This window comes from Gamsiella multidivaricata (assembly GCF_025024155.1).
Source record: "Gamsiella multidivaricata strain RSA 2152 chromosome Unknown BC939scaffold_64, whole genome shotgun sequence".
In the NCBI taxonomy this organism is placed as follows: domain Eukaryota; kingdom Fungi; phylum Mortierellomycota; class Mortierellomycetes; order Mortierellales; family Mortierellaceae; genus Gamsiella; species Gamsiella multidivaricata.
In genome coordinates, this window is record NW_026251772.1 from 1 (window position 1) to 25,496 (window position 25,496).

Sequence of the window (25,496 nt, forward strand, 5' to 3'; positions counted from 1 at the left end):
AGATGTTTAGGGCCAGGTCGAACTGCTCCTGGTCGAAGAAGGTCGCGCATAGACGATTGGCCTCAGTGGCCAAGGACACGGCTTCGGTTCAGCTTAGCAGTGCTGACCTTATGTCTGGTCGGGTAGGCTACAACATGCCCGGGTAGTGGGATCGAGAGGAATCGGTTCTTCTGCTTGGCCTTATCCGCAGTATGAGGGAGTCCGAGTTGGCATGCATTGGTTGTACATCCATCGACCCAGATCTCGCGACCATGACGTCCGTCTGGGATCCGCCTTACGTAGACTCAGACGCATTTCCGGAACTCGCCCCGACCTTGGTCAAGGAGGGACCAGCCTGTTGTGGAGAAGCGGGCATGGGGATAAAAAAACAGGGATCGAACTGGGAAGGCGAATGCAGGCTATCTAATTTTGGGGTTCAGTGGGATAGTGTGCTGGGGCGTGGTAGAGTCTGGGCGAAGCAGATAAAATACTTAGGATGGATTGGATATGTGTCCTGGCTAAGGAGTAGGAATGCTCAATTGGCGATGTCGATTGTGTATTTGATGATGGGGAGAGGGATGTTGGTACCCAAGATCACTTGCGACCTCGAGTGGACACGCCCTCCTCCCACTATGCGATGGTACAGCGTGTGCGTTGGAGGGCATGCCAGTACAAAGGAAAAGAGAACAATGAAAGGATGAACTTGGTGACACTCATTCCCCATGCCTGCTGCATGCCAACAATACCACCGAGCTGTCATACGACTGTTATCGGTTCAGTATTATTCCTGGCTAGGCGAAGCGCTACTTACTTGACCACGATATAGATTGGGCAGTTCGTTCGCTACAACATGGGGATGCAGCAAGTAGCAGGTAGTCTTCCGCACCCCAGTCCGTAACGTCTTCTTGAAGCCGCCATTGGCGATGGACATTGCCTTTTAGCAGCAGCCGAGTTCCGATGTGGGCACGGAGACGCGTGGGAAGACTGACCTGTCACCAGAAGAAGGACAAGTGGGCTCGCAAGAGATCGTTATACGTTTCCAACACAAACGTCGATTTATCTCCTGGTCTTTATTGTCACTATGTTATTTGACGTGAGTGTCACTCTCTAGCTTGAGATCCTTCATCGGTTGCTCAAACAATGCGTGCAACTTCACGATTGTAGGCTCCGTCTTCATAAAAGCGACCATGTCTTCCAGACCCAGGCGGAAGATGTAGTGCGCTAGTGTAGAACATATGCGTGGAAGGCCCATTGTTAAGCAATATATCAGTGATCATACGCGATCTAATTCTTTTGTCATTTTTCTTCCCTTCGTTCTTATATCTCATCCAGCGCATGACCATGCCATACCTTCATAGTATAGACGTCCGTTGGTCCAGTCCCGTTCGAGAAACGTGCTTCTGTTGGTCCCAGTCCTCGCCATTCCAGACCCGATCCAGCTGCTTTCCTCAGACATACATGACGTCTTTGTTGCCATGTAGAGACATTGGTATGCTGCGGTGAGCAAGGCGTGGCTGCAAGTCTTCAGTCTTCTAAGCTCATCCGCTGTGATCAGAGTCGAATCTGAATCCTTTTCCAGTACGTTGCTGAGATCAGAAAGAGCATCCTGCGTAAGTTGAATCTGCTTTGGGGCAGCGGACGAACGATCCGAAGCGATCGAGGTGATCGGTGGCTCTGTCGTACTTATTGCTGTGAGAGAGGGCGAAGATATGGGCGAGGGCAACAGTGGTAACAATGGGTTCGTCTGGAACCGCAATCCTAAGGCCAAAACTATTTAGCGATACGGACATCGGGCGGCCTCGGTGTTAATGCTTGAAGACAAACTACGCCTTTTTGTGTTGATGGTGTTCACAGTTCCATTGCTTGCCTCGTTTCTGGTGCTTCTTGGTGATCCTGAGGAGCTCCGCCCTTGCCGACGACTTCTTTTCTGTGGCCATCTCGTCTGTAAGTTTCCAAAAGCCCTACCTGTTCTTGAGGGGATTTATGTCGAGTTCCTTTTGATCGAAAAGCTGGGCTCTGTTGCTCGATATCCTTTATGCTGGAAAATGGGTGCAGTGATGAGACGAGAAAAGGGAGAAGTGAGAAGTGACCTGGACATTTTATTCTAGTCGCCTTTTTTTTTTTTTTTTTTTTGGGGGGGGGGGGGGATCTGACATCACGTTCCGCTGGGCGCAGATTCAACGCCAGGGACAGGAGTCGCACAACCCCGGGCATGTCACATCGATGGATCTCTACTCTTCTAGTCTCCAGGGTGGCCCGATGAGAATGCACACTGCATTGCCCTGCATTGCATGCTGTTCCTTGTGCAACCCTTGGTGTCCCGACGCAGCTTGCTGACCAAATCAATCAATTGAAACGCGAGAGCACCATGACTTGCCGAACCCCATTGCGATAGACGTGACTCCTGCGCTCCTGCGCATAAACTTAGGGTTATGCTCGCTGGTAAGCTGTCAGCTATTTAGCGTTCAAAGATCTCCTGCAGGATAGATCTCCATTGGGATCAAGCTGCAGGACCACTAGGCACATGGCTGCACCTCTTCTCGCCACCCCAGCCAAGAAAAGAGCAGGAAGGACATGTTCTCTGGATCCATCTCGCTTTCCCTCTTTCTTTTCTCTCCTTTTCTGTCTTTCTCGTCGCACCCCTCACTCTAGTCTCTCCTCTTTCTTTGTTGTCGCTCCTTCTCCCCCTCCATTCAACTTGAAGTCTATTGGACAGCCGCCAAACCATGAACAGTGGTTTCACCATCCCAAAATCCTATGGCCGCTCCATCGCATCTCGACTTGACAACGATGGCGAGATTGATGTCGCCGCAATGAGCACAAGTCCCTCATTCGGCTCGCTTTCCCCCGCAACCATGGCCGGATCTTTCTATCCTCGCAAAAAATGTAAGCCCAGGATGCGCTATTAGGGAAGCGGTTGCCCTCAGGAACAGAAACCAACAAGGTTACAAGCGTACTGACGAACTCGTGCCTGACTCGTAGACATTATTGGAGTGTGTGCGATGGACGATAAGGCCAGGTCCAAACCCATGCGCAACATCCTCGACCGACTCTTAACCAGCGGGCCCTTTGAGGCTATTATTTTTGGCGACAAATGTATCCTGGATGAAGGTATGTGCTGCAGGTCATTGGTTCCTATCATTGATACTTTGTGTTATGCTGCGTTGCGTTTTTAGGTCTTGAGTGCGCAACCATATGGCGAGGCGCGATAGGGTCACGCGATTCGGGACAGCACTAACCATCATGCATTGTGCTCTCTCCGACCAGACGTCAGTACGTGGCCTGCCTGCGATTTCTTCATCTCCTTCTTCTCAAAGGGGTTTCCTCTTCGGAAGGCAATCGAATATGTCAAACTGAGGACACCCTTTTGTGTGAACGAGGTCGATATGCAGACTGTCCTCTGGGACCGACGACTGGTACTGGAGATTATGGAAAAGATCGGAGTGCCTACGCCGAAGCGACTGACCATGGACCGTGATGGTGGACCTCAGTTGGATGAAAGAGTCCTTCAGAAACTGCAGCTGCGAGGCGTGAGTGTGTTGCAACGCCGCCCTGTTCCAGAATTTAAGATCATTGACCAGGACACCATCCAAATCGGCGACCAGACAATAACAAAACCATTCGTCGAGAAGCCTGTCTCGGGAGAGGACCACAACATCCATATCTACTATCACTCCTCAACTGGGGGTGGGGCGAGGCGGCTCTTCCGCAAGGTATATTGCCTGCACTAGTCGCAAACAACATTATAAAGATTCAGTATCCTCGATGCTGTCTTCGCTGACTGGATAATATTTTTACTCTTCACATCTTAGGTCGCCAACAAATCGAGCGAGTACGATCCAGATTTGAACATGCCTAGAATAGATGGATCTTACATTTATGAAGAATTCATGGATGTCGACAATGCCGAGGATATCAAGGTCTACACCATTGGAGATCAATTTGTCCATGCGGAGACGCGAAAGTAAGTACTGACCAGCTTGGTATCAATACTTTAAGAGCCTCAAGCGCGATATTAATATAGATATTCTGAATGCGCATTAACAATAGGTCTCCAGTTGTCGATGGGTATGTCCGCAGAAACACAGATGGGAAGGAGATTCGCTACGTTGCTCAGCTCACACCGGAGGAGAAGGAGATGGCAGCCGGGATCTGTAAAGTGTTTGGTCAGCGCGTCTGTGGATTCGATCTGTTGCGTGTCGGTGGCAAATCCTACGTGATCGATGTCAACGGCTGGTCTTTTGTCAAGGGCAACAACTATTACTACAACAATTGCGCCAATATTCTCCAGAGTGTCTTTCTGCGCAACGCGCGCCAGCGCAGGCTGTCCGAAGTTGTCTTCCCGAGGGAGCTCAGTGCTGAGAATTCATGGAGGCTGAAGGCATTCGTCTCTGTATTCCGACATGCCGACCGGACACCGAAGCAAAAGATGAAGTTCACATTCAGTTCGGCACCATTTAGGGAGCTACTTAACGGCGGTGGCGAAGAGGTTATTATTCGGCATGCGAGAGACCTGAGACTGGTGTCGGCAGCAGCCGAACAGGCCATGGAGGAAGAACTCGAGGACAGCAGTAAATTGATGTTGCTCAAGAACATCCTGGACAAAAAGTCGAGCTTACCAGGCACCAAGGTCCAAGTCAAACCCACTATTACCAAGGACGATGAAGGCAACTCAAAGTCTGTCAAGCTCCAGATTATCGTTAAATGGGGCGGAGAGGTATATTGCTATGCCATTTTTGATAAGGATGGCGATCGGTCACGACGTATTCAATACTCACCTTCATAGTGCTCTATTTTAGTTTACACATGCGGCGAAGTATCAGTCCAGAGACCTGGGAGATAACCTTCGCAAGGACCTGCTGATCATGAACAAACATGTCTTGGACGATGTGCAGATTTTCACTTCCTCGGAGCGACGCGTTCGCGCCACGGCAGAGCTCTTCACTCAGCGCTTCCTCGATATCCGCGAGGTCCCCAAGGACATGCTGCAGATCCGCAAGGAGATGCTTGACGACAGTAATGCCGCCAAGGAAAAGACCGATGCAGTCAAGAAGGAGCTCTACGACCTACTTCAGCCAAATCACGCTGAGGAGATAAGGAACATATGGCCTAAGAATACGGCCGACCCAGGAGAGCTGGTTCAGGACATCATCGTCGCCATGAGAAAATTGCGCGAGACAATGAGGAAGAACTTTAAGCTGCTCGACATCGACTCCATACAAAAGTCGTGGTGCTGCTACGAGAGTCCCTCTCTTTTCTATGAGCGATGGGAAAAGATCTTTGGCGAATTTGCGGACGGTGACCGAAAGGACTTTGATCCATCTAAGGTTTCGGAGCTGTACGACTCACTTAAGTACGATGCGTTGCACAACCGGACGTTCATGGAGTGTATCTTTGTGGATGGAGATTCAGGCGAGGGGTTGGGTCCTATCAAGGACCTTTACGCTAAAGCCAAGATCCTATTCGACTTTGTGGCTCCCCTCGAATATGGTATCAGCGAGGAGGATCGTTTGGAGATTGGCCTGCTAACAAGCATGCCGTTGATCAAGCAGATTGTCGAGGACCTGGAGTCGTGCAAGCGCCCAGATGCTGCACCTTGCACCAAACTGTATTTCACTAAAGGTAAGCATCAAATATACTGCGTCTAAAAAAGCGACTCACCGCAATGCTGAAGTTAATGTCGATGATACCGATTTCCCTGTAGAATCCCATGTCCACACACTACTCAATATTGTCTATCTCTCTGGCATCCCCACCAGACTGAGGAAGAGCAAGATTCCAGAGCTGGATTGTAGGTGCCTGACATTTACTATGTTCAGGTCTTTTTTGCTCTGAGGCTCCTACTAACATGAGCACCATTCTAGATTTGACCCAGATTACGTTTGAGTTGTACGAACGAAGTGGCCCTGCTGCGCCCAACAGCAGATCGGCTTCTCCTTTCGACTCACCTATACCCGGTGAATTTCCTCAGCCGCCTCAGTCGCCTGAGTATTCTCTTCGCATCGGGTTCTCACCAGGAGCTGGCAACCCCAATATCCTTGATCTGCAGATGGATTCGAAGCACTGCCTTTCGGTGATGCAGCGTCGCAACCTAACAGATCATCTGCCACTTGATGATGCGCTGCAATACTACAAGACCCAGGTCGAGAAACCCAAGTACAGGAGCGTTAATCGACGGATTCGTGAAAGCCGAATGCTTGGCCACAAGCTTGTCGTGAACGAGAGTGAGGAAGACGCGATTGAGGACGAAGCGCCCCTGATGATCGTAGGATCTCCTCCTGTATGAGTTCACAAATTTTTTTGCTTGATTCCAAGCGAGCTATAAAGAATTATCGCCCCATATATCTCATTGCGTTTAAAACGTAGCGCACTGCGTATGGCATAGCATGCCATGGCGCTCTGGTTTTTTCCTTATTTTATTTGACAGTCATCATCCTGAGGCCATATTAGGCTTGCTGCTCTTTTCCTTTCTGTGCCTTCTTTGGCGACACACCCTGGAGAAGCATTGTCACCGTCGTGGCCTTGATCCATTCTGGTTGCTTCACGTACTTTGACACCGGCTCAAACTCTGCTTTTAAGCGCTCCAGAACGGCCTCACGTTCCGCCGGGGTTGTGTTCCTGCCCTTCTTGCCATTGACCTGAACCTCAAGCCGGTGACCCTTCTCGAGGAATGCCCTGAACTTTGACAGCTTATGGGTGAGGTCATTAGAGTCTGTACCCCAGTTGAGTTGTAGTTCCTTGGTCGAAATTTCGTTCGCCTTCTTGGCTTGCTTGACAGCCTTGGCTTTCTCGTAAAGCTCCTTCTTGCTGAACAGTTTGCAAATGGGCGGGCGGGCATTCGGATCGACTTCGACCAGGAAGTACTGAGATCTGTCAAAGGTCTTCAGCACAGAGGAGAGACGCCTCTCGCCTTGGTTGCCCTCAGGGCTGATATATTGGATCCATTGCAAGTCGATCTCTTCGTCACGACGAGGTCTATCCAATGCAGGACGCGAGTTCTGGTCCCGTTGAGCCGTAATACGGTCGTCGGAACGCTTGAAAGATCCTTTGAAGCTCTTGGTATCACTGTTAGCCGGGAAGAGATCGTCAAAACTGTCGTCTAGAGACAGGGTGCCCTTTGCGGATTTCCGACTGATACTGGTCTGTAGAGGCTGTTGCCGCTGCTGGGTGTTCTTCCTGGTCTCCTGGAATGGGGTAGGTTGAGAGGGAGTGGGGGCCGAGGATCGTGAGGTGGGTGCGGGGGCGAGAAAGTCGAGGTTGTTGAGAAATGCGGCGCCGTTGGATCGAGTGGTGTAGGAGGCGGCCAGGGCCGCGTACTTTGTCCTAGAGATCGCGAATGCTGTGCGTTGGAAGGGGATCATCGCTGTATGGGATGTGCAAGGAGGAGGAGAGATGCCTGAGGGGAGGAGAGGAGTGATCCTTCTCGCATCCGTTGATCAACTGCCAGGATTCGGGCACCTCAACGCCCTTAAGGCATGAGAACTGAGCTTTGCCCAAGTGGAGTGAATGCCATGGGCAAGTATGGTGCTTGCCGTCTTGTCGCCCCTTTCTTTCTGGACAGCATCATTGCAATCCTCTTCAAGCATCTCTTTTCCTTCTTCTGCATTTCGTACTGATAACCAGGGAATGGATGCAACACGGCCCAGGACCAACAGGATTCTCAGCAGGCTTGTCATCGGCCTGACAGCTTGTGAGTGCTCCAGATGAGAAGACATGGGAAACACAGGTTCTGAGCAAAGACACTCAACTCGAATACTATTTGATTTCACTCATGGTAGTATGCACACTGGTCAGGACCCAGGATGTCTACGATATCATTTACAACGACATTGGGTCCCTGCCATGTGTCCGTTTATTGAATGCCACGGGGAGCATAGGATGCCAATGTAAGGAACTAGTGAACATGTCCATGTACCCAGGCTGTCTGCCCTGCAGTTCTGTCGATAATGGACCCGTTGTTTATTCCTTTTTCCTTTCTTGCATGGCAGCTCTAAGTCCAGCTTCAGGAGTGCTATATAAAACAGATACCCAGAATGACATCCAGCAGTTTGCGTCGAATCAGGACCTCGGGAGCAAGTACACTATTGTCATGCCATATTGGCTGCTCACAAGGTAGGCAGAGAATCCGTACGAAATTCGTGGAAATGGAAGGCACACGCATATGGATGCAATTTGGACGAGTGACGATAATAACACCACTGCTCTCGCGATCAAACGCCAGCTCAAATGTCGAGATATTACAATCCTCGCAAAGGCTGGCAGCCATTATTGCAGTTGTTAATGGGACAGACTCGGCGCATGCTCCAGCAGCTCGGCCAACAAATATCAATTCAACCGACAGCACATGCCCCAACTGCGAGTTTGGTTTGTATGCCGGCTCTGCAAACCAGTACCAATGGAATCCCACGGTACGGTATCCGTTTAAGCGACCCCCACTGTATCTATGTAACGAGTTAAGGAAAATGTTTTTGCTGACTCGCCATGGGTATTCTTTTTGTGGTCTCTGTATACAGGGCACAGGATTGCTTTATCAGAGTTTCGACTTCCCCATCTATGCCTTGAACACAATGGATGATCGCAACACCATGTCTTACAACGCTGTTATCCAGGCCGCCAATATGAATCAGTTCAAGAGCTACAGAAGCTACCCCTTAAAGGCGCTTCAGTTTCATTCGTTTATGTGGGCTGCACAAGACGCAGGGACATGTCTCCGCAAAGGTACGATGTGCTGGAATAACAACGAACGCACCTCGCCAAGTCATTAACAATAGACAATGGAACTGAAGTGCTTTCTCCTGGATATCGTCTCCTTCATGCTTCATGGACTTTAGGATGGTGCACGCCTGTTGGTGGGGCCTCTGTTTGGTCGACACCTTCGGCAAATATCTCATCGACTGATGGCAAACCAATCGTGGTCGTGTCGGCTGCAATGGACTCCCGCTCGTTGTTTCACGATCTCACCATCGGCGTGGAGTCGTCCATAACAGGGATGGTGACCTTGCTCGTAGTTGCAGAGGCCCTGAGTCGGGTATGCTCTATCTATGAAGACACTGCTGCTAGTCGACGCGGAACAAATTTGCAAGATTATTGACGTTCTTTCATACCTGTGCCTACAGTCATCTATTCCCCTAGATTCGATGCAGAAACATATTCTATATACCCTATTTACAGCAGAGGCCTGGGGACTCAGTGGATCGCAGCGCTTCGTGCAGGATATCTCGAATCCAGTGAACTGCATCAAACCTCCAACTTCAGGATCGGGATGCGCATATCCATTCTACTCTGATCTAGATTTTCAACGCCTTAATCCTGCCAACATTGATTCGATCTTGGAGGCTGGTCAAGTCGGAAGCATTAGATTACCCAGCGGGACTGCACCATCGCTGTATGCTCACATCGACAACGTACAGGGAGCTACCTCAGAGAGCCTTTTAAAGCAAGTTGTTCAGGCTGGAAGTAGTGCAGGCAATTCCACTGGAACATCCCCGGTGATTTCAGTGCAGGCCGCCAGCTCGGATGGTTCGCAGCGGGGATTACCTCCTTCGAGCGCCATGGCCTTCTTGAAGTCTCGGGGCAACATTCCAGCCGTGGTTGTGACGGACTACCAGAAGCAAATGAGTCAGCTCACTAGTCAGGATTTGGACGATTCGTGGGATCCTGTGAATACTGTGCAGACGATCCAGCAGGCTGCCACGGTTATCTCGAGAACAGCCTGGCTCCAAGCGCAGGGAGTGAGCGATGCAAGTCTAATGTCTCCAGCACAACAGCAGGCAATCGGGAGCATTCAGGTCGACGGCCAATTGGTTCAGGATTTGCTGCAATGCTTGGCCAAAAACTACTCCTGTCCCTTGATTGATGGGTATCTCAATGGTAACGACTTGGGCAGCCAAACGCGGCACTTGCCTCTGATACTGCGAATGCTGATGTCGGGCACACCGCCTTGAACTAAGCGGCTTTTGAACTTTTGTGAATAGTTACTGCCTCTCCAACGCCTCCAACGCGGCTGCCCCACTACACCGGAACACTTTACAGTCAATCTCAGCCCTTCCCCATCTTTGCTTGGAGTTTCCTTGCCAACATGACGAGTGTCAAGAACGCAAACTCGACGGCATCGCGCGTTACTGGCTGCAGTTCCCGCCCAGGTGCTGTGCAATGCAAGGCTAACGAGTTCTGCGTGGGCGATCAGTGTATCACGACGTTGACACGCTATCACGACGCTTTTGGCACCGGTATCGCCATGGCTGAAGACAACAGCTATTACATCAAGGACGCTTCGAAGCCCACCTGGACTGAGAGCACGTACGTGGGAGACAACCGTTGAGTTTGTTTCATGAACAGGAATAAGAAGGGCACTAATTTAGGTCAGCTTCTTAACAACTGTTTGTATCTGCTTCTATTTCTCTACGTCGGCAATAGATGGGACCCTGTGGGTCTGCGGTTGTTTGACGTGACATCCCCTGCATCGCAAAAGGGCGAGCTGGCAACGGGTATCATCCTGACCTTGGTCAGCATCGGGTTGGTCTGGTATGCGCGCCGGTTCCTGAAAAAGTTAAAGCTTGAATGATCACGTGGCGTTTACACAAATAAAGCGCAAAGGAGCTCTGTCTGTCTATCTGCCTGTCCGTCCGTCTGTCTTTTTTTTTTCTTTTTTTCTTTTTTTCTTGAACCCCTCTGCATTGACCACCTTGCCCCGCAAACATCATCGCCCATTCCTACTGCCGCAACGCACTCCTGTCTCTCTCAATACCACTTAATTGTCCCGTTGCTTCCTTCGACTTCACAACACTAGTTTCACAAACACAGAGGTATGCACGAGGCGCTCTCTACTACTCGCCCAACAAGAAAGTAAAAGGGTTTACTTGTCAAGGAACGCTAATCATTCCAACTCCTGGACCATGTCCTCGTTTTCGGCCCCAGTCCTGCAACCCTTCGCCCGCCCGCCTGTCTCCACCACGCCACTGCAACCCATTCTGGAAACTCAAAAGCACGATAGCACTTCAGAAAGGTACGCGCCTTCCATAAAGACACAGCGTCGTTTTGTTAGTCTGGTTACCTCGTACCTTTCTTCTGTGGGAATGGTTACATTCGGAATCTGACCTTCTTTGTTCATTTATTTAATCCATGCGGCAACCTTTTGTTCATTCTGCAATGCCTTGGCTATGTCCAAACAATACAGAGGGGAAACTCATCAAGCCATGCCGAAGGTTACTTCCTTTGCCTTGTATGACCCTGAGGTGTCGCTCTATGCCTCTCTGAACGTGAGCAAGGATGCCGACCAGGCGACGGTCAAGAAGGCGTATTACAAACTCGCGCTCGCATACCATCCTGACAAGCAGAGTCCGACCGCTACAGACTCTGATCGGGACCAGGCAACGGCACGGTTCCAACGGCTGGGTTTTGCCTATGCAGTCCTAGGAGATCCTCAAAGGAGACGCGTCTATGACGAGACCGGGGAAGTATCAGAGGATGGCATGGCAGGATTCGGTGCTCAGGGTCAGGCTGCAGGAGGATGGGATGCGTACTTTAGAGAGCTCTGGTCCGGCATTGTGAACGAGTCGACAATCAAAGAGTTTGAGCGGACGTATCGGTTTTCGGATGAAGAAAAGCGGGACGTGATCCACGCGTATGTGACATATCGTGGAGACATGGACGGAATCCTGTCTGCTGTCCCTGTCTGCACTTATACGGACGAAGAACGTTTTCGGAAGATTATTCAAAGTGCGATTGATGCGAAGGTCGCTCGCAAATACAAGGCCTTTGGAGGTCCTGTCGTCGACCAAAAGGCAGCGGCAAGACGGAAGCGCGAGGCTGAGGCCGAGGCCGCAGAGGCGGAGCAGCTCTGGAAGGAACTGGGATTGGAGCGTCTCAAGAAGCAATCATCGACAAAGCGAAAACATACGAGCACGGAACCAGACGAACAGCCACCAGAGCCTGGATCGGAGCGGGAGCTGCAATTGATGATGATGCAGAACGGAAAGAATCGACAAGGAGCAATGGATGCGTTGCTGGAGAAATATTCGACCAAGAAACCCAGGAAGGAAAAAAAGTCCAAAAAGAACGCACAGCACCCTGCAGTAGGCCCCTCAATGTCCGGACCATCGTCCTCAACTTCATCGGCAGTGCCACAGCATCCACAGCATCAACAGCACCATCAGCAGCAACAACAACAGCAATACCAACAACAGCAACAACAGCAACAACAACAGCAGCAGCAGCAACAACAGCGTTATATCTACAATGAGCCATCCGAGGAAGAGTTCATGGCTGCTCAGGCGAGACTTCTGAACCGCAAAGCAGCAGCTACGGCGGCGGCAGTTGGAATTCATCCGCTGCTTACGACCTCGTCTCATCTGCATCATCCACATAATCTCAATACCTACAATACCAGTCATAACAATCATCATGCAATGAACGCCGCTGCTCATAATGTCAACTACAGGACGAACCACCAGCCTCAACCACAGCAGCACCAGCAGCCCATGATCGGTGGAAGAGGTGGTCGGGGTCGCATGTAACAAATTGGAAACGAGCAGTCTATGGACATAGTATTTTTTGCATCACCGACGTCTATATCGTATTTCTATCAACCAATATAACATTGCTTTTTTTTTTTTTTTTGTTTTGTTTTTAACAAAACATGTTTATTGTAAACATACTACTCTTCCACGCCGTTTCCTCCGAGCATATCGCGTTCGATCAACGCCTCTATAAACTGCTTGTCCGGCTTCGCAAGGGTGTAGGTCGTATGATACACGTACTGAGCAACATGTGTCATGAAGAACTCGAGCTCACGTACATGCTGAATCGAACGCATCGTCAGCATAGGTCTCTTGAGCGCTCTTTCTGAAGTCCTCGGCTGCTGTTGTTGCTGCAGTTGCTGCTCAGGTGACGACTTCCGTCGTTCATCCATCTGACTTGTCATGGTAGTCGCACTTGTCGACGTCGTTGAAAGCGGCAGCGACTGGGTCGATCCTGTGGTGAGGAGGTTTCGGGTTGATCCAAATGACATTTGCTCAAGAATATCATTCTCTGTCAACCATCGATCGTCGTCCGAAAGCGCTGATGTTTGCTGAGGGCGATACTGTTCACTAGCAATGGTCGGGGCTGGTGATACACCTGGCGCATGAATGGAGCCAGGAGTGGCAATGGCTGTGGCGTTAACGCCTGCATAGCCGTTCAGAGGTGCCTCCTCAAATAACTTTTTGCCTAGTCGATCCATTAGCGCATGAGGCATGGCTTCGCCCATGGGCGAGTTCATCACTGTCTTACGGATCGCATCTGAAATAAATATCCATTGGTGGCTGCGTTGAGGGAAGATGGAGAGATTTAATGTTAGCGTGAGCACTCTGGCAGAGTAAATGGAAAAACAATACAGCCCGTATACACAGCTTACATAAAGTATTGGCCATCTTGGAGAACGAAAAGCAGGTCCAGGAACTTGCATGCTGACAAGAATAGGTTAACCTGTTCTGGTCGATCATTTTCGTCCGCCAGGAACAAATTGAACAGTTGGATCTGTAAGAGAACAGAAAACAATCGAGCGCTGATTAGTGGTTGCAATAAACTGCCGAGAATGGTCAGCAAAGAGAGGAGATGCATGGCTTACAAGCTCAGTAAGCAGCACCGGCCAAAAGTTGTTCAAATGTTGATTCGAGATTCGGCACAAAAGCACCCGAAGACATAAGTATATCTATCCCATAGTAAAAATATTGAAGTATTGAAGGTAAGTGTCATTTAGGTGACTGAAAAGTATAAGAATCGAAAAAAAAAAACCCCCCCCAGACGAACAGTACCTCAGGATGCACCTGCTCCGTAGAGCTGAGCTTTAGCAGTTCCACAAGTTTCTCTTGGACGTTAGGCAGCTGGGGGAGATACTGGTCAACGCTACCGCACCAGATCACAAACGACAATCGACGCAACATGAGGGCTCTGTTCAGTGACTCTTGATCGCGGCTCGTAAACAGCGCGCTGGTAGGCGAAGGCGATATCCGACCTAATATGGCAATCATCAATGGACATATTTCATTCAGTCACTAACCAGGGCACATCGGAGGAAAACAGAGAAAACATGCACGGGTACTCACCAAGCAGCTCAGGCAATCGCTCTTTTTCAGAAGTCATTGCTGTTTGAATCAAAACACGCCACTTCCTGGCCGCGGCAGGTCCCATAGCGAAAAACCGATTATCCAAAAACACCTCCCACACTTCCTTGCGCCAAGTTCGATATACAAAAGGGATTTTGGATACCTCACATAATAGGTCGACGGAAGAGTCATTGATCTCCACGCGCGATTTCAGCGACGGAGCTATCACATAGTACATCAAGCTTGTAATCACCGACGTGATGCGGTCCTGCTCCTGCACGATCCTACGCAAATTGGGGATCACTATCTGGCACAGACTGACAAGGATTTGCTGAATCAGCACGTCCTCCTTCGTCTTTCCTGCGCGCCTAGCCTGCTCCGCCTCCGACTGATTTGACGATGGAGGTCTCGTGGACTCCCTCGAATCGTCACTCTCCTCTAGAATCTCAAAGTCCTGTGGATTCCGGTTGCGGAGCCAGATGCCCTGGTCAAATGAACGGCCTGCGGTCAGGATGCAGTAGTCCAAGACGCGCAGGTAGAGTTCCGAGGCATCCCGTCGGATCTTCTTGTCGTCAAAGTAGGTTGTATGCGAGAGACGGTCGCATAACACTGTCATGATTCGAAGCAATGATGGGAATGCGTATTTGTATGTCGTTGCCTGTGGGAAGTACTCGCGTACGAAATTCAAACACAGCGGCCAAAGGTCGACAAGAGAGTCCACCGACGGCAGGTATGTACAGTAGATCTCAAGGAAGCGCAGCAGCACAATATCGGTACTAATCGACATCAGGAATTAAGATGAGATGGATATTAGACGCGATATCCTTTGCAAACTTCTTCACAGCATGGCTTCCATATTCGAAAGAATGAACACGTACGCTTTACTGATGCGCAGATTTGGTCGTTTGGATCGCGTGGTCGCCATGCCCTGTGTTCTTGAACGAATGCTCTCCATCAATGTCAAAAATATCGCCAACGGAGATGCCCCCGGGATTACGCTTAGGATGTCGAGAGTCCTATAGTCTGGGTCGAATTTTGGACTCTCCAAATCCAAGACGCTTGGGTTTTCTGTCAAAAATAGCTCCACAAATGCCTCCGTGACCTCAGAGGGATAGGATTTGTATAGCCCTGCCAAGATGCGCTTCAGCCTTGCCCGAACACGCTCGCCGACAAATTGAAGAGACACATCCTCGGTATCCGAAACGCTAGGCAAGTTTTTTCGATCGAAAACCGACCAAAGCTCGACGAAAATCTGGATGATTCCCACAATATTGTACAAAACTGTGTCCCTGGCCTATTTCAATTGAAATAGGGGAAAAAAGAAAAAAAAAAAATGAGATCCGGGCAGTAAATCTCGCAGGGTATTGAAGAAGATATCAACATATGCGGACGTAGTGTTACCTTGTTCTCCTGGAAAGAATCGCTAGGGTGAACTTCAATGCTGAGCACATTGGCGATAAGACCAGGCTTTCCTCTCAGACCGTCGCTCCACTCCTGCTTGTGAACAGAATCGATTTCTTCTCCGAGACGTGCGTCTGCCAAGCTAAATGTCAATAGCCTCTCCAATCCTGTCAAAAATATCATCAGATCCTGGTCCGTCAAATTAGGCGATCCGGTCCCATTGAGACTTCGTTGCTGCTCCGAGTATGCCTCGACTAGGCAGGCTCGACTCCGTAAAATCTGATCGCAGAGACACTGTATCACCGGGAGCAGGACTCGCCGGAAGTAGTTGGTCAAGAATGGGAGCGCTAACATCAAAAAGTCCATCCAGTGCTGCAATATCGGTCGGTTTGAGGGGACGGAGAGCGCGTCAAAGACGGTCTTAACGAATAGCGGCGATGAGCCAATAACACGAAACAGGCTCTCATTCGTGTCTACAGCGACCTGGTTACCGCCGGCTGCGCCGTCCAGTGTGGATACTGAGCCATCCCGAGTCATGGGTGCATTTTGAGATGAGTGGATTGGGGGGCTGGCCTTCTTTACAGGGGTAGTGCCCATGAGAATGGTCGCGTGAAGAAGGTGAAGAAGGCGACTCTGCAGATCAAGGCAGCTGTGGTTGATGCAGTAGAGCATCTTGTTGATGACGGTCCTGTGGATCATAGTCAGGAGACTGGGTTCAATATGATCGATCTTGGAGACAATGAAGTGCAAAAAGTCTGCCGTCACCATATGGATTTCCTCGTTCAAGCTCAACATCGACTTGTAATCGCTCGCAGGCTCGCTCTCGATGAACCTATGCAGAGTCGAATGCATACATGTCAGTGATTCCTTGTGGATATTGCCATTGAGCGAAAATATAGCCCTTGGGGTCTCTCATCACACACTACCTTAGTGCTGATCGTACAAAGCAATCCAAGTAGGTAGGTGGAAGCTTGGGATCTAGTTGAGAGATCAATAGTTTATCCAAGGAAATCGCGTAAGCATACGATGTCCTCACAGTCCACCTACAAGCCAACTGTATAACGGACACTGAACTTACCAGAGATTTCAACAACATTGGCCACGGATGGAATTAATTCGAGTGGGATGGTGGACTGCCGTATCGACCGCAAGAATCCGAGCCCTCCGAACCGGAAGACGGTGAGTAACGTGTTGAAGACGTACTGGACCTGTGCTTGGTTGAAGTTTCGAATGTAGTAGTGAACTGGGAAATATTCGTTATGGAATGTTTCCTCCGACTTGTTTCTCACAATGGTTTGGTCGTAAAGGACAAGCAAGAGTGGATCTAGAAGCCTAGGGTATGACTTAAGGTTGCTCCGGATCCAGGTCTCTCCTGCCCTCCTGTTCGATGGATTGGTACTGCTCAGTGAGTCCAGCATCAGCATCATGGGTCGCACAAACGCGACAGAATTGTACTGGATGTCGTCTATATAGGCGCACACGTTAATGTCAGACGCATGCCATGTATAAAAATAGCGTTTACGCCTCGGATAGTGCACAGGAATCAGCAATTATACCTGACAGTCGCCAGAAGACGCCAAACTTTTGAAATGCATCGATCCGGAGCTTGGTATTCTCCGAAACCAGATATGATGCAATAGCCGTCTCCACTTCGTGACTCATCGATGTAACATCCTGCAGCATCCAAATGAGCTGAGACGCCCGGAGGTGCAGGTGCATATAGTCCTCTGCAAAGAACGTCCAGATCCTGTCCACGATCGGCCTCATGTGTTCTCGGTTATCCAAAAAAGAAGGATGGATCACCTTGAGCTCGATAGTCAGCTCTACCATTGTTGTCACCAATGCATCCACAATCGCAAAGTCGTCCACCTGATCAGATAAACCATGTTATTAGAAGTCAGAGCGTATGGAGACTCAAAAAGCGCCAATGGCATCGACGTCTGATGTTCTTACCTTGCAGCAGGCTGTACGCATTTTTTCCAGCCACAGTCCAGAAAAGTAATCCTCGGGAGTCGCTGGGGGTACCTGGTACTTGGAGAGAATCAACACGATTTTACAGGCCTTTTGGATCATTGCCCTCAATATCTGTGTATGTGTCTTTGTAATATCATTCATACACACATCCAAAGCGTTGCAGATAAAGCTTTGAATAAACGAGAGCGCCTGCTGTGTCAACGTCTGACCCTTGATTCCCGCGTATTCCTTGGAGGTGGAAACGTCTGAACCATCCGACTCTTGAGGGAGAAGCATGTAAAATTCCTCGATGTAGTCCTTGGCGCTCATTCCTGGCTCAAATGATACAATCTTGGATGTCCCTTGTTGATTACCTCCATTCTCAGCTTTGCTCTGTGCTGCTGCGGGCGTGGGCGTAGATGGCTTTGACTTAGGAGCGCGTGTTGGCTGAGCAGCCTGCAACACCTGTGGTGTCAGCGGTGCAAAGACAGATGCGGGTATATGTCGGAAAAGCATCAAGCACAGCTGGAGCGCACTGTTGACCTGACTCGCGTACAAGAGTAGCTTTTCCTGCGCAATAATGTCCTAAAGACGACAGCGATAATATGCAGTAGACGTTAGAGACCCGCTATGATATATATCTGAACCGTCTCAGCGTCTGCTATTTTGATAAAATGTACCTGGATCCTTGTTAAAAGGAAGAGTAAGAACATAGGAATATGCATGTGCTGCATCTCATCGTCGTTCAACTTGAAGGAGTTCAGGAAGAATATCACCAGATCTAGGGCGTACGTCTCCTTGCCAGGCTCTGCAGGAAAGTTATCATAGATTGCCTCTGACAGCTTCTTCCAGATAAGATACGGATCGGTCATGTCGATCCACATAGTCGCTGTTTGAATGAGCTGCACGTTAGAAGATCTGGTTAGTTTCCATGCTCCAAGTGTCCCCATATCCAATTGACTCCATCCCAATGTGCGGTAGGAGGAAAGTACCTCGGCTCCATGGTTTCCCGAATCGACGTGTCGCTTCAGTGAAAGTAGCGCATCCAAGAAGACCGCCTGAATCACTGGATATCCAATATCCCACTCGTCCAAAAGTGATACGAACACGCGATAGGGCTTCTGGCTCTCTTGCAAATCTTCGCTGTCCGATAGTAATATGCTCTAGAGAGATGAATACGACGATGCATGTAAGATTCACGCACTAAATATGACGTCAAAGGCGTATCCGCATGGGGCAAAGCCCAGTACCTGAAGTCCAACAATCAGAGCAGTCTTGGCCGGCCCATCGAACACCTTTCTCTTTCCTTCCTGTGCCCCTAGAGAAGCAACGATGAAGCCACGAGTCGTTAGCCACGATCCATTCACGACATCGTAATTGATTGATCGCCCTCAGTTCTCCAGGCCATACCTAGTAGCCACGCATATAGTCTCCGATTCAATGACATATCCTTGCGCAGCACCACACCGACCGCTGCCTTGACAAGGACTTTGAGATCGTTGTCCTCTATCAGCCTAGAAGAAGATGTCAATAGTAGAATCAATGCTGAAAATAGCCCATGCACATGTTCTTTAGACCACTCCAAGCTACTAACCCGTTACTGATAGGGAAGTGGACCACTAGGAGGTCCAGCATAGCACGCTGGACAAGAAGCTGAGAGTCCCCCACAGTCGCTGAGAAAGCTCTAACCATGAGTCCAGCATCATCGCCCAGCACAAATGCGACATCTAGAATCATCAAAGGAAAATACAACCATTAGCAAAGAATAGAAATATGGATCGTAATAGAGTACGTAACAGCCGTCGAAAAAGATCTTTGATGTACGCACCTTCCGTGTTAGTGAGGAGAGGCATTCTTCTGCCCAGATAATGGAGGGCGGGACCACGGTGTGGCGAAGATGTGATCAAAATCAACCACATGCATTGGAAGAAAAACGTCTCATCCACAGCTTTGCGCAGATTATCCATGATGTTAAGGACTCTGTCAAAGAACTCGCTGCCTTCCTCGTCCAATCCTGGAAGCAATCCGATCATAAAGCTCTTCAAACAGGGCTTGAGTCGATCTTTCAGCGGCAAATAATACTTTTCATATATGTCGAGCAATTGGGGCTATAAATATGATGGATACAAAAGTGGGATCATAATCGGCTGGTTAATACGCGAATAAAGAACCATTTTCTGTCAAGCTCCATCGATCTATCAAATAGTGCCACTAGGGGTCCGTTGTCATCCACTACCTTAACGGATAAAGCTGCGTATTGAAGGAAGGGAAATAAGCCGTAGGACCAAAGTGTGATGTCCTCCGCTAATTGATCGGGCTGCACGTTGAAGAACAAGACCAAGCAACTCGTGAGACATCCGTACTACCGATCCGTATCATTGTTCTCTCATTTCAATACCGCAGTTGTTTTTTGTATCATACGCCAATTGTCTCGAGAATGTAGGCATAGACCTCCAGTGTTTTCCCATGAACGCCTGCCGGTAGTGCTGGATTCAAGCACTGCGCCAACCGCTTTGCCACAGTAAGGCTTCGAGGAATGACAGTGTACTGTGGATATGCTTGGAAGGACTGACCGATTCGGGGATACAACAGAACAGCCAAAGGAGAGATCCACGAAGTGTTAGCAACTGCAATCACTGGTCGGATGTTATGTATCGTCGCTTTACCAAACAGCCAAACGCTTACCCGCATGATCTTCAGCAAGAACGGATTTACATCCGCCCATTCGTTCACACTGTCGAACGACTGCAAGTTTCTCTCCACAAGCTGGATATATTTCTTGTAGCGGGGGTCGCTGTTCAATTCTAGTATCCACGTAGAATAAAATGCAAAGACAGGTATTCGGTTATTTCTCCTAGTCTTATCGGCAAACACAAAAGATGCACAGGGCGGACGTCAAAAGCAGCAGCTCCTCTGAATGTGCATGCATCAAGCTGTGTGTCCTGGCAGCTCGAAGCTGAAAAACATCAAGTACTTGCCTCGGTTCTTGCTATTAGATCCTCCCCAGGCTTGGGGCGGGGGTGCGCTTGGTGAAGGGGATGGCGACCGAAGCTGGCTTACGCCAACGACAACGTTCTTGGGGAGGGAGCTATGTTTGGGAGATGAGGCCACCACGCTCGGGGATGGCGGCCTAGGCGAGGAGGAGATGCCATGGTCGGTCATAGAGGGATGTATGCAGCAGAGTGAAACGTGGTGTCAAGGTACTGGAGGGTGTTCAAAGGAGAGAGCTGCTGTGCGTTGGTAGGATGGAAGGTCCTGGAAGTGCAGGGCTGAGTTGCTTATCGTAGGCTGAAAGGGATGAATGGATGGATCAGACCGGGTTGTGCAGGAACATGAAGATAAGGCTAGGCAGGGGATCCCACAAGCGAATCAGAAGGATGGAAGCGAGAGGGAGATGCAATGGCGGGATGGTATGAAAGGAAGCGAGGCTTCTTCGTGTATTACATCCATTTAAGGGCAGGCAGGCGACGCGAACTTGTCTCTGGAAAAATGACCACATAAAGGAAGGCAAGCCCCGTTCTGCATCTATGCTAGTTGATAAAACGCGTCCTTTTCAGCTCCTGGTTTGTATACTTTGGTTTTCGCCCTTTATTATAGTACAGTGGGCATTATATCTTACAAGATATCGTTTGAGACTATATTGCGCTCGTTCTCACAGAGATTCATAGTAGATTTAAGCATTAGTCTTGGTCTTCACATTGGCATTGACATCGACCTTTAATGTCTGTGCAAGGCCCTGATACCAATGAAGAACTCGCCACGTCTTCTCGAGCAGTCGGTAAGCACTTTGTACTTGTAAAAGTTGTCCAGGACTGGTGCAAACTCCTCCTCGAGGTTCTTTCGCAGGTTCAGTACCGCCTTGGCATCATCCAAGTCCTTGCATCCGGACTTGCACACAAACTTGGGGTCGATCGTGTTCGCATTGTTAATGTTCATCTTGGGTTCGTTCTTGCCATCGGTAGACTCAGTTGTTTCCTGTGGAGCAGGAGCAGATGTCTCGGGCATGGGAGCAGTGGTCGCAGGGATAGAGGCAGGAGCTTCAGGCTCAGCAGCGGGGACCTCGGGCATGGAAGCAGGGGCCTCAAGTTCAGCAGCAGGAGCCTCAGGCATATAAGCGGAAGCCTCAGCTTCAGGAGCGCGAGTGTTGGAGGTTGATACTTCGGGGGCCGGCGCTTCGGCGGCTGGCGCCTCAGACATAGATGGGGATGAATCTACGGAAAACTCCTCCTTGGCAGGCGCTGGCGCAATCTCTGTATTGGTCATCTTCTCTGTGCAGTCCTTGGACAGATCCTCGGCATTGATGTTGGTCTGGATATGCTCAAGCATCACCTGAGTGATCTTGCTATCCAGCTCCATCATTATCTTCTCAACCTCCTCTTCCTTGGACCACGGAATGTCCATGTCGGCATCGGATGTGACAGTCGTCTTGATCACACGAGCAAGCGCCTCGGACGAGCAATCCTCCTTAGCCTTCTCGATATTGGACTGGATCGTAGTGTCCAGGACGGACTTCTTCTTGCCCAGCCCCTTCGTGCTGCTGGTGACCCTGGAAGTCGTCAGGTCGCGCACCAGGTCGTCGAGGCGAGTTTGAGCAATATTGGCATAATGCTTCGCTGACACGTCGATAATGAGATCCAGGGCTTCTTGGTCCTTGTGGCTGCACTCGCCGCAATGGCGCTTAGCGATAACAGAGGACGACCCGATATTCGCCTTTGTCCTCGTGCCTGTGTGCGTAGGCACTCGAGCAGCCATAGGCGCGGCGGATGCGACGGTGGCGATTGCGGCCGAGATCAAGAGGGCACAGGTGGAGAACTTCATTGGTTTAGATTTGTTAGTGTGGGCGCTTGCTGGGATGTGTTGTGCGGTATTGGATAGGAAGACAGCTGGGTGCTCGAGAGAAAGGGAGAGGACTGAAGATGATGTTGGTTTGGTCAGGCTGGGATATGGCCTATTTATCTGTTCATCTGGGCTGAGAAAGACGTGGCGGCGGCAAGGGACCGAGTGGCGACAGGACAGGCTGATCGAGGATGGTTCCGGATGCCAGTCAGGAGCGATATCAAAGCAGGACCACAAGAAACCTGCTGGCTGCTGTGCGGTGTTCCGTGCCATGCCGTGCGGGAGTGTACTGCACCTCATCACGCCCGAAAAGCACGCGCTGTCCCTGTTATTCTACAGGCTAGATTCTCAGTTCCACTTTCTAGACGACGACAGATGGTGACCCTTGGAGCCGTCCCGTTCAACCTGGGTCTCTTCTATTTTTACCTACAGAAGTATCTCTGGCATCTCTGGCATCTCCAATAAACCAACAATGGTACATATCCTGTCTCTCGAAAAGATAAGGAGGAGGCAGAACGTCTGGGGCTCAGGACCACAGCCTCGAATTACACTGATGCGTCCTCTATCTGGAATAGATATTATATTTCGCGATAGAACTGGAAGAGTAGGAGGAAATAAAATTAAAAAAAAATAACCCAGCGTTTAATGGAATAAAACGCGCATTCTTTGATAAAAGCGGTTCCATTTTGGCCTCGACTAAGGTGCATCCATGCCAGTGGATGTGCTTATAAAAGCCAAAGTGCTTTCGCTTTCTTTCTTTTTTCTGTTTCCGATTGAATGGGATGATACGAAGCGACCGCAAGTACATTGTCGGAGGTGCACGGTCCAAGCAAAACGCGTAAACTACGGGTGTAACCAGCAGAATGTATGTACTTGCTGCAACGCCTTGTAGGCAAATGGAAGAATGCCCATCTATAATAGACATACCTGAGTGGTTCAGTGCTCTTTGCTCAATTGCTTTCTTGTGGCGCGGAGGACTTCCAGAGATCGATGACGAGTTCTTGGCAGAGATAAGTGCTGAGCTGCTACCCTGCCTGAGTGCAGCAATAATCCTGACCCCCTTATTTTTTATTGGCCCAAGTGCCAGGTGTTGGTTCAGATCAGTATTCGTTTCTTCATTCGAAATGAGAATCGTACCAGTGCTCATGCGACCAGATTCAGATGAAGTGCTTGTGGAATGAGTGTCCATCGGCTCTCTTGTTTGCACTGTATCTCTATATCCTCTTATTCAACTAATTCAGTTACCCTGAAATCGAGAACCCTCAGGCCCGATCCACGGTACATTTCAATATAGTCCCACGTTTCCTACACCCTCACTATTACCGGACCTGGGCAAGGTCAAAATCGCTGTCCTAGGTCCGCGTTCGACACCATACACGTCCTTGGCCTCGACTAAAACAGCCTCAGTGTTACTAATCGTCAAGGCGTTTCCTTATCCCCCTGCGTCTTGAATAGCTTCACGCAGTGCACAGACATGAACTCCCACGTCCCGTCTAGTAACACCACATCCAGTCGCCCCACTCCTTCTGAAGAAATGGACCTGTGTATAACTCAAGAAGTAGCAGAGACTACTCAAGTCCCTACGATCTTTTCTGGCTCCAATGCCAAGGAGGAGCTGAGGGGTAGAAACAATGCAACTATTGCTACTGTGATTGCTACCACGTATACTCCGGAAAATACATTGGGTGATAAAAAGAACCAGCAGCTACAGCAGAAAGGGCGCACCCTTATCGCTGTCGTGAAGAAGGACTGTAAAGAATCTGCAGATCTCCACAGTATCGCTGGAATTCGATCACAGATCCTGGCCACCGCCCGCCTGGAAGATACCGAGTTTGAGACTTCGGTAACAAGACATGTGGAGCGACATCCTAGGGCGACTATACCCTCAATAGGCCCGTCCATTAACTCAAAATTGTCCTCTCATACCGCCAAAGACCACGCAAGCGTGAAGCTGGATACCTTAAAGCCATCCCTGACAAATGACTTCGAGGATATGATGCCCTTCCAACATGTGGCGACAGTAACAGGAACTACTTCTTCAGACGCGTCGATCTTCTCTGCTTCGCTAACACCGACATCCATCAGTGCACCCCGACGACGGGTATTACTAAAAGCCTCTCAGCACAACCTACAGCTGCATCAGCAAACACAATATTCTGCGAATACCCTGTCCCTGCAAGCTGAGGGCCTGTCATCCTCAACAGCCTTTCCTGATCTGGATCATTTCAACCTTGTCTTCCGCGAACTATTCAGATACACAGAACAGCTAGAACAACTTAACGAGCAGATCCTTGAAGCCATGACGCTCCATCCATCAGGGTCAAGGCCTATCTTCGTCCTCTCACCTATATTGACCAGAATGCCAACTTCGCCAGTCGAGGGCAGGAGACGGATGAAAGGAAAAGAAAAAGTCGTCGATCTGGAAGAGAATCAACTCTGCATCGCTCAGTCATTCAGAGATCTTGTCATGGACTCTTGGCCGAGGATCTACAAGATACCATCGGAGCCGGAAACAGCTCAGTTGACAAGGCGTCGAATCAAGGTTGCGAATGAACTGAAGGATACAATTACCGCGTTTTGGAGTGTGCAAACCCATTTTCAGGAAAGAGCGCAGCTGATATTGGATGTATATCAGGTAATCAAACGAATGGGATAGACAATTGCACGGATTGCATTCGCAAGAGTTGAAACGCCCAAGCTGATTATTTGACTCGATTTCTTTGCAATACAATGGCCTGCATCATAGGATCCCACAGAGCTGGAGCATGGGAATATGATCCACATTCTAAGAAGTCGACACCTCAACAATCTCCTGACACAGGAACCCTTGGACCCACACGAAGTCCACCAACTCTTGGAGAAAAATGGGCAACATCAGGAGAAAATAGATTCGCTTTCGGAGCAACTGCAGGATGTCTGGTTGAGTGCCCTGATGTTTCTGAGTGACTCAGAACAGAGACAGTCTTCAAAGCTAGGGCGCCGACTGGGCATCAGTTCAATGTATATACACGGCGCCGCATCAGCATCGTCGTCCTACTATATCGACGATCATAGCTCAGTCGAGGATCAACATGGAAGTTTATTCCATTTGTGCGGAAGGAGGCTGTTGGAGCTCAAGGTCGCCGCAATTCTAGTTGTAGGCGTAGGGATGATAGCGATGGCGCTGGTAGTCAATACTCGGTGATCGTTTCTGCCAACCACGATATCCAATAAACTTTATTCGCTCATCCCCGGTGCAGCGAC

At 49.6% G+C, this 25,496-nt stretch overlaps 8 protein-coding genes across 8 annotated transcripts; 5 read left to right on the plus strand and 3 right to left on the minus strand.

Moving 5' to 3' along the window:
* Positions 1-1,060: 1,060 nt before the first annotated feature.
* Positions 1,061-2,511, plus strand: BC939DRAFT_521114 (uncharacterized protein; the record flags this gene model as incomplete). Its single annotated transcript, XM_051561206.1, has 4 exons — positions 1,061-1,072; positions 1,461-1,589; positions 1,834-1,923; positions 2,155-2,511. 4 exons carry the CDS (start codon positions 1,061-1,063, stop codon positions 2,314-2,316), a joined length of 393 nt encoding a protein of 130 aa, XP_051409041.1. The 3' UTR covers positions 2,317-2,511.
* A 470-nt stretch (positions 2,512-2,981) lies between these two features.
* On the plus strand, positions 2,982-6,265 carry BC939DRAFT_484820 (histidine phosphatase superfamily-domain-containing protein; the record flags this gene model as incomplete). The annotated part of the gene is made up of 8 exons (XM_051559273.1): positions 2,982-3,090; positions 3,247-3,692; positions 3,792-3,943; positions 4,030-4,696; positions 4,779-5,601; positions 5,684-5,770; positions 5,844-6,135; positions 6,169-6,265. 8 exons carry the CDS (start codon positions 2,982-2,984, stop codon positions 6,263-6,265), a joined length of 2,673 nt encoding a protein of 890 aa, XP_051409042.1.
* A 160-nt stretch (positions 6,266-6,425) lies between these two features.
* BC939DRAFT_479790 (uncharacterized protein) lies at positions 6,426-7,340 on the minus strand (the record flags this gene model as incomplete). The annotated part of the gene is made up of 1 exon (XM_051558877.1): positions 6,426-7,340. One exon carries the CDS (start codon positions 7,338-7,340, stop codon positions 6,426-6,428), a length of 915 nt encoding a protein of 304 aa, XP_051409043.1.
* Positions 7,341-7,750: 410 nt separating this feature from the next.
* BC939DRAFT_505945 (Nicastrin-domain-containing protein) lies at positions 7,751-10,543 on the plus strand (the record flags this gene model as incomplete). Its single annotated transcript, XM_051560736.1, has 8 exons — positions 7,751-7,865; positions 7,968-8,091; positions 8,201-8,387; positions 8,493-8,697; positions 8,811-9,007; positions 9,096-9,849; positions 9,954-10,278; positions 10,396-10,543. The coding sequence occupies 8 exons, from the start codon at positions 7,751-7,753 to the stop codon at positions 10,541-10,543; spliced, it is 2,055 nt and encodes a 684-aa protein (XP_051409044.1).
* Positions 10,544-10,623: 80 nt separating this feature from the next.
* BC939DRAFT_460758 (uncharacterized protein) lies at positions 10,624-12,590 on the plus strand. The gene is made up of 2 exons (XM_051556933.1): positions 10,624-10,984; positions 11,156-12,590. The coding sequence occupies exons 1-2, from the start codon at positions 10,875-10,877 to the stop codon at positions 12,492-12,494; spliced, it is 1,449 nt and encodes a 482-aa protein (XP_051409045.1). The 5' UTR covers positions 10,624-10,874; the 3' UTR covers positions 12,495-12,590.
* Positions 12,591-12,596: 6 nt separating this feature from the next.
* Positions 12,597-20,841, minus strand: BC939DRAFT_460761 (Dopey, N-terminal-domain-containing protein). The gene is made up of 21 exons (XM_051556934.1): positions 20,396-20,841; positions 20,103-20,221; positions 19,839-19,985; positions 19,654-19,734; positions 19,246-19,525; positions 19,012-19,144; positions 18,828-18,931; positions 18,668-18,735; positions 18,410-18,580; positions 18,098-18,319; positions 17,418-18,002; positions 17,021-17,333; positions 16,543-16,929; positions 16,391-16,442; positions 15,465-16,296; positions 14,942-15,357; positions 14,064-14,839; positions 13,773-13,972; positions 13,586-13,669; positions 13,373-13,494; positions 12,597-13,280 (listed from the first exon to the last, which is right to left on the minus strand). Exons 1-21 carry the CDS (start codon positions 20,577-20,579, stop codon positions 12,635-12,637), a joined length of 5,922 nt encoding a protein of 1,973 aa, XP_051409046.1. The 5' UTR covers positions 20,580-20,841; the 3' UTR covers positions 12,597-12,634.
* A 148-nt stretch (positions 20,842-20,989) lies between these two features.
* Positions 20,990-22,444, minus strand: BC939DRAFT_460763 (uncharacterized protein). The gene has a single exon (XM_051556935.1). It carries the CDS (start codon positions 22,233-22,235, stop codon positions 21,135-21,137), a length of 1,101 nt encoding a protein of 366 aa, XP_051409047.1. The 5' UTR covers positions 22,236-22,444; the 3' UTR covers positions 20,990-21,134.
* Positions 22,445-23,336: 892 nt separating this feature from the next.
* On the plus strand, positions 23,337-25,496 carry BC939DRAFT_460767 (uncharacterized protein). The gene is made up of 3 exons (XM_051556936.1): positions 23,337-23,531; positions 23,709-24,888; positions 25,000-25,496. The coding sequence occupies exons 1-3, from the start codon at positions 23,431-23,433 to the stop codon at positions 25,435-25,437; spliced, it is 1,719 nt and encodes a 572-aa protein (XP_051409048.1). The 5' UTR covers positions 23,337-23,430; the 3' UTR covers positions 25,438-25,496.

What these genes read in the sequence shown, in the direction of transcription:
- BC939DRAFT_460761 (XM_051556934.1), bottom strand. Translation starts at nt 20,579, where the DNA reads ATGACCGACCATGGCATCTCCTCCTCGCCTAGGCCGCCATCCCCGAGC. An exon ending in CGGGAAACCATGGAGCCGAG is followed by an intron (nt 18,320 to 18,409) that starts GTACTTTCCTCC and finishes TCTAACGTGCAG; the next exon opens with CTCATTCAAACAGCGACTAT. An exon ending in CAAGATGGCCAATACTTTAT is followed by an intron (nt 13,281 to 13,372) that starts GTAAGCTGTGTA and finishes CCCTCAACGCAG; the next exon opens with CCACCAATGGATATTTATTT.
- BC939DRAFT_460767 (XM_051556936.1), top strand. Translation starts at nt 23,431, where the DNA reads ATGAGTGTCCATCGGCTCTCTTGTTTGCACTGTATCTCTATATCCTCT. An exon ending in ACCCTCAGGCCCGATCCACG is followed by an intron (nt 23,532 to 23,708) that starts GTACATTTCAAT and finishes CGTCTTGAATAG; the next exon opens with CTTCACGCAGTGCACAGACA. An exon ending in TGATATTGGATGTATATCAG is followed by an intron (nt 24,889 to 24,999) that starts GTAATCAAACGA and finishes CCTGCATCATAG; the next exon opens with GATCCCACAGAGCTGGAGCA.
- BC939DRAFT_460758 (XM_051556933.1), top strand. Translation starts at nt 10,875, where the DNA reads ATGTCCTCGTTTTCGGCCCCAGTCCTGCAACCCTTCGCCCGCCCGCCT. An exon ending in CACGATAGCACTTCAGAAAG is followed by an intron (nt 10,985 to 11,155) that starts GTACGCGCCTTC and finishes CAAACAATACAG; the next exon opens with AGGGGAAACTCATCAAGCCA.
- BC939DRAFT_460763 (XM_051556935.1), bottom strand. Translation starts at nt 22,235, where the DNA reads ATGAAGTTCTCCACCTGTGCCCTCTTGATCTCGGCCGCAATCGCCACC.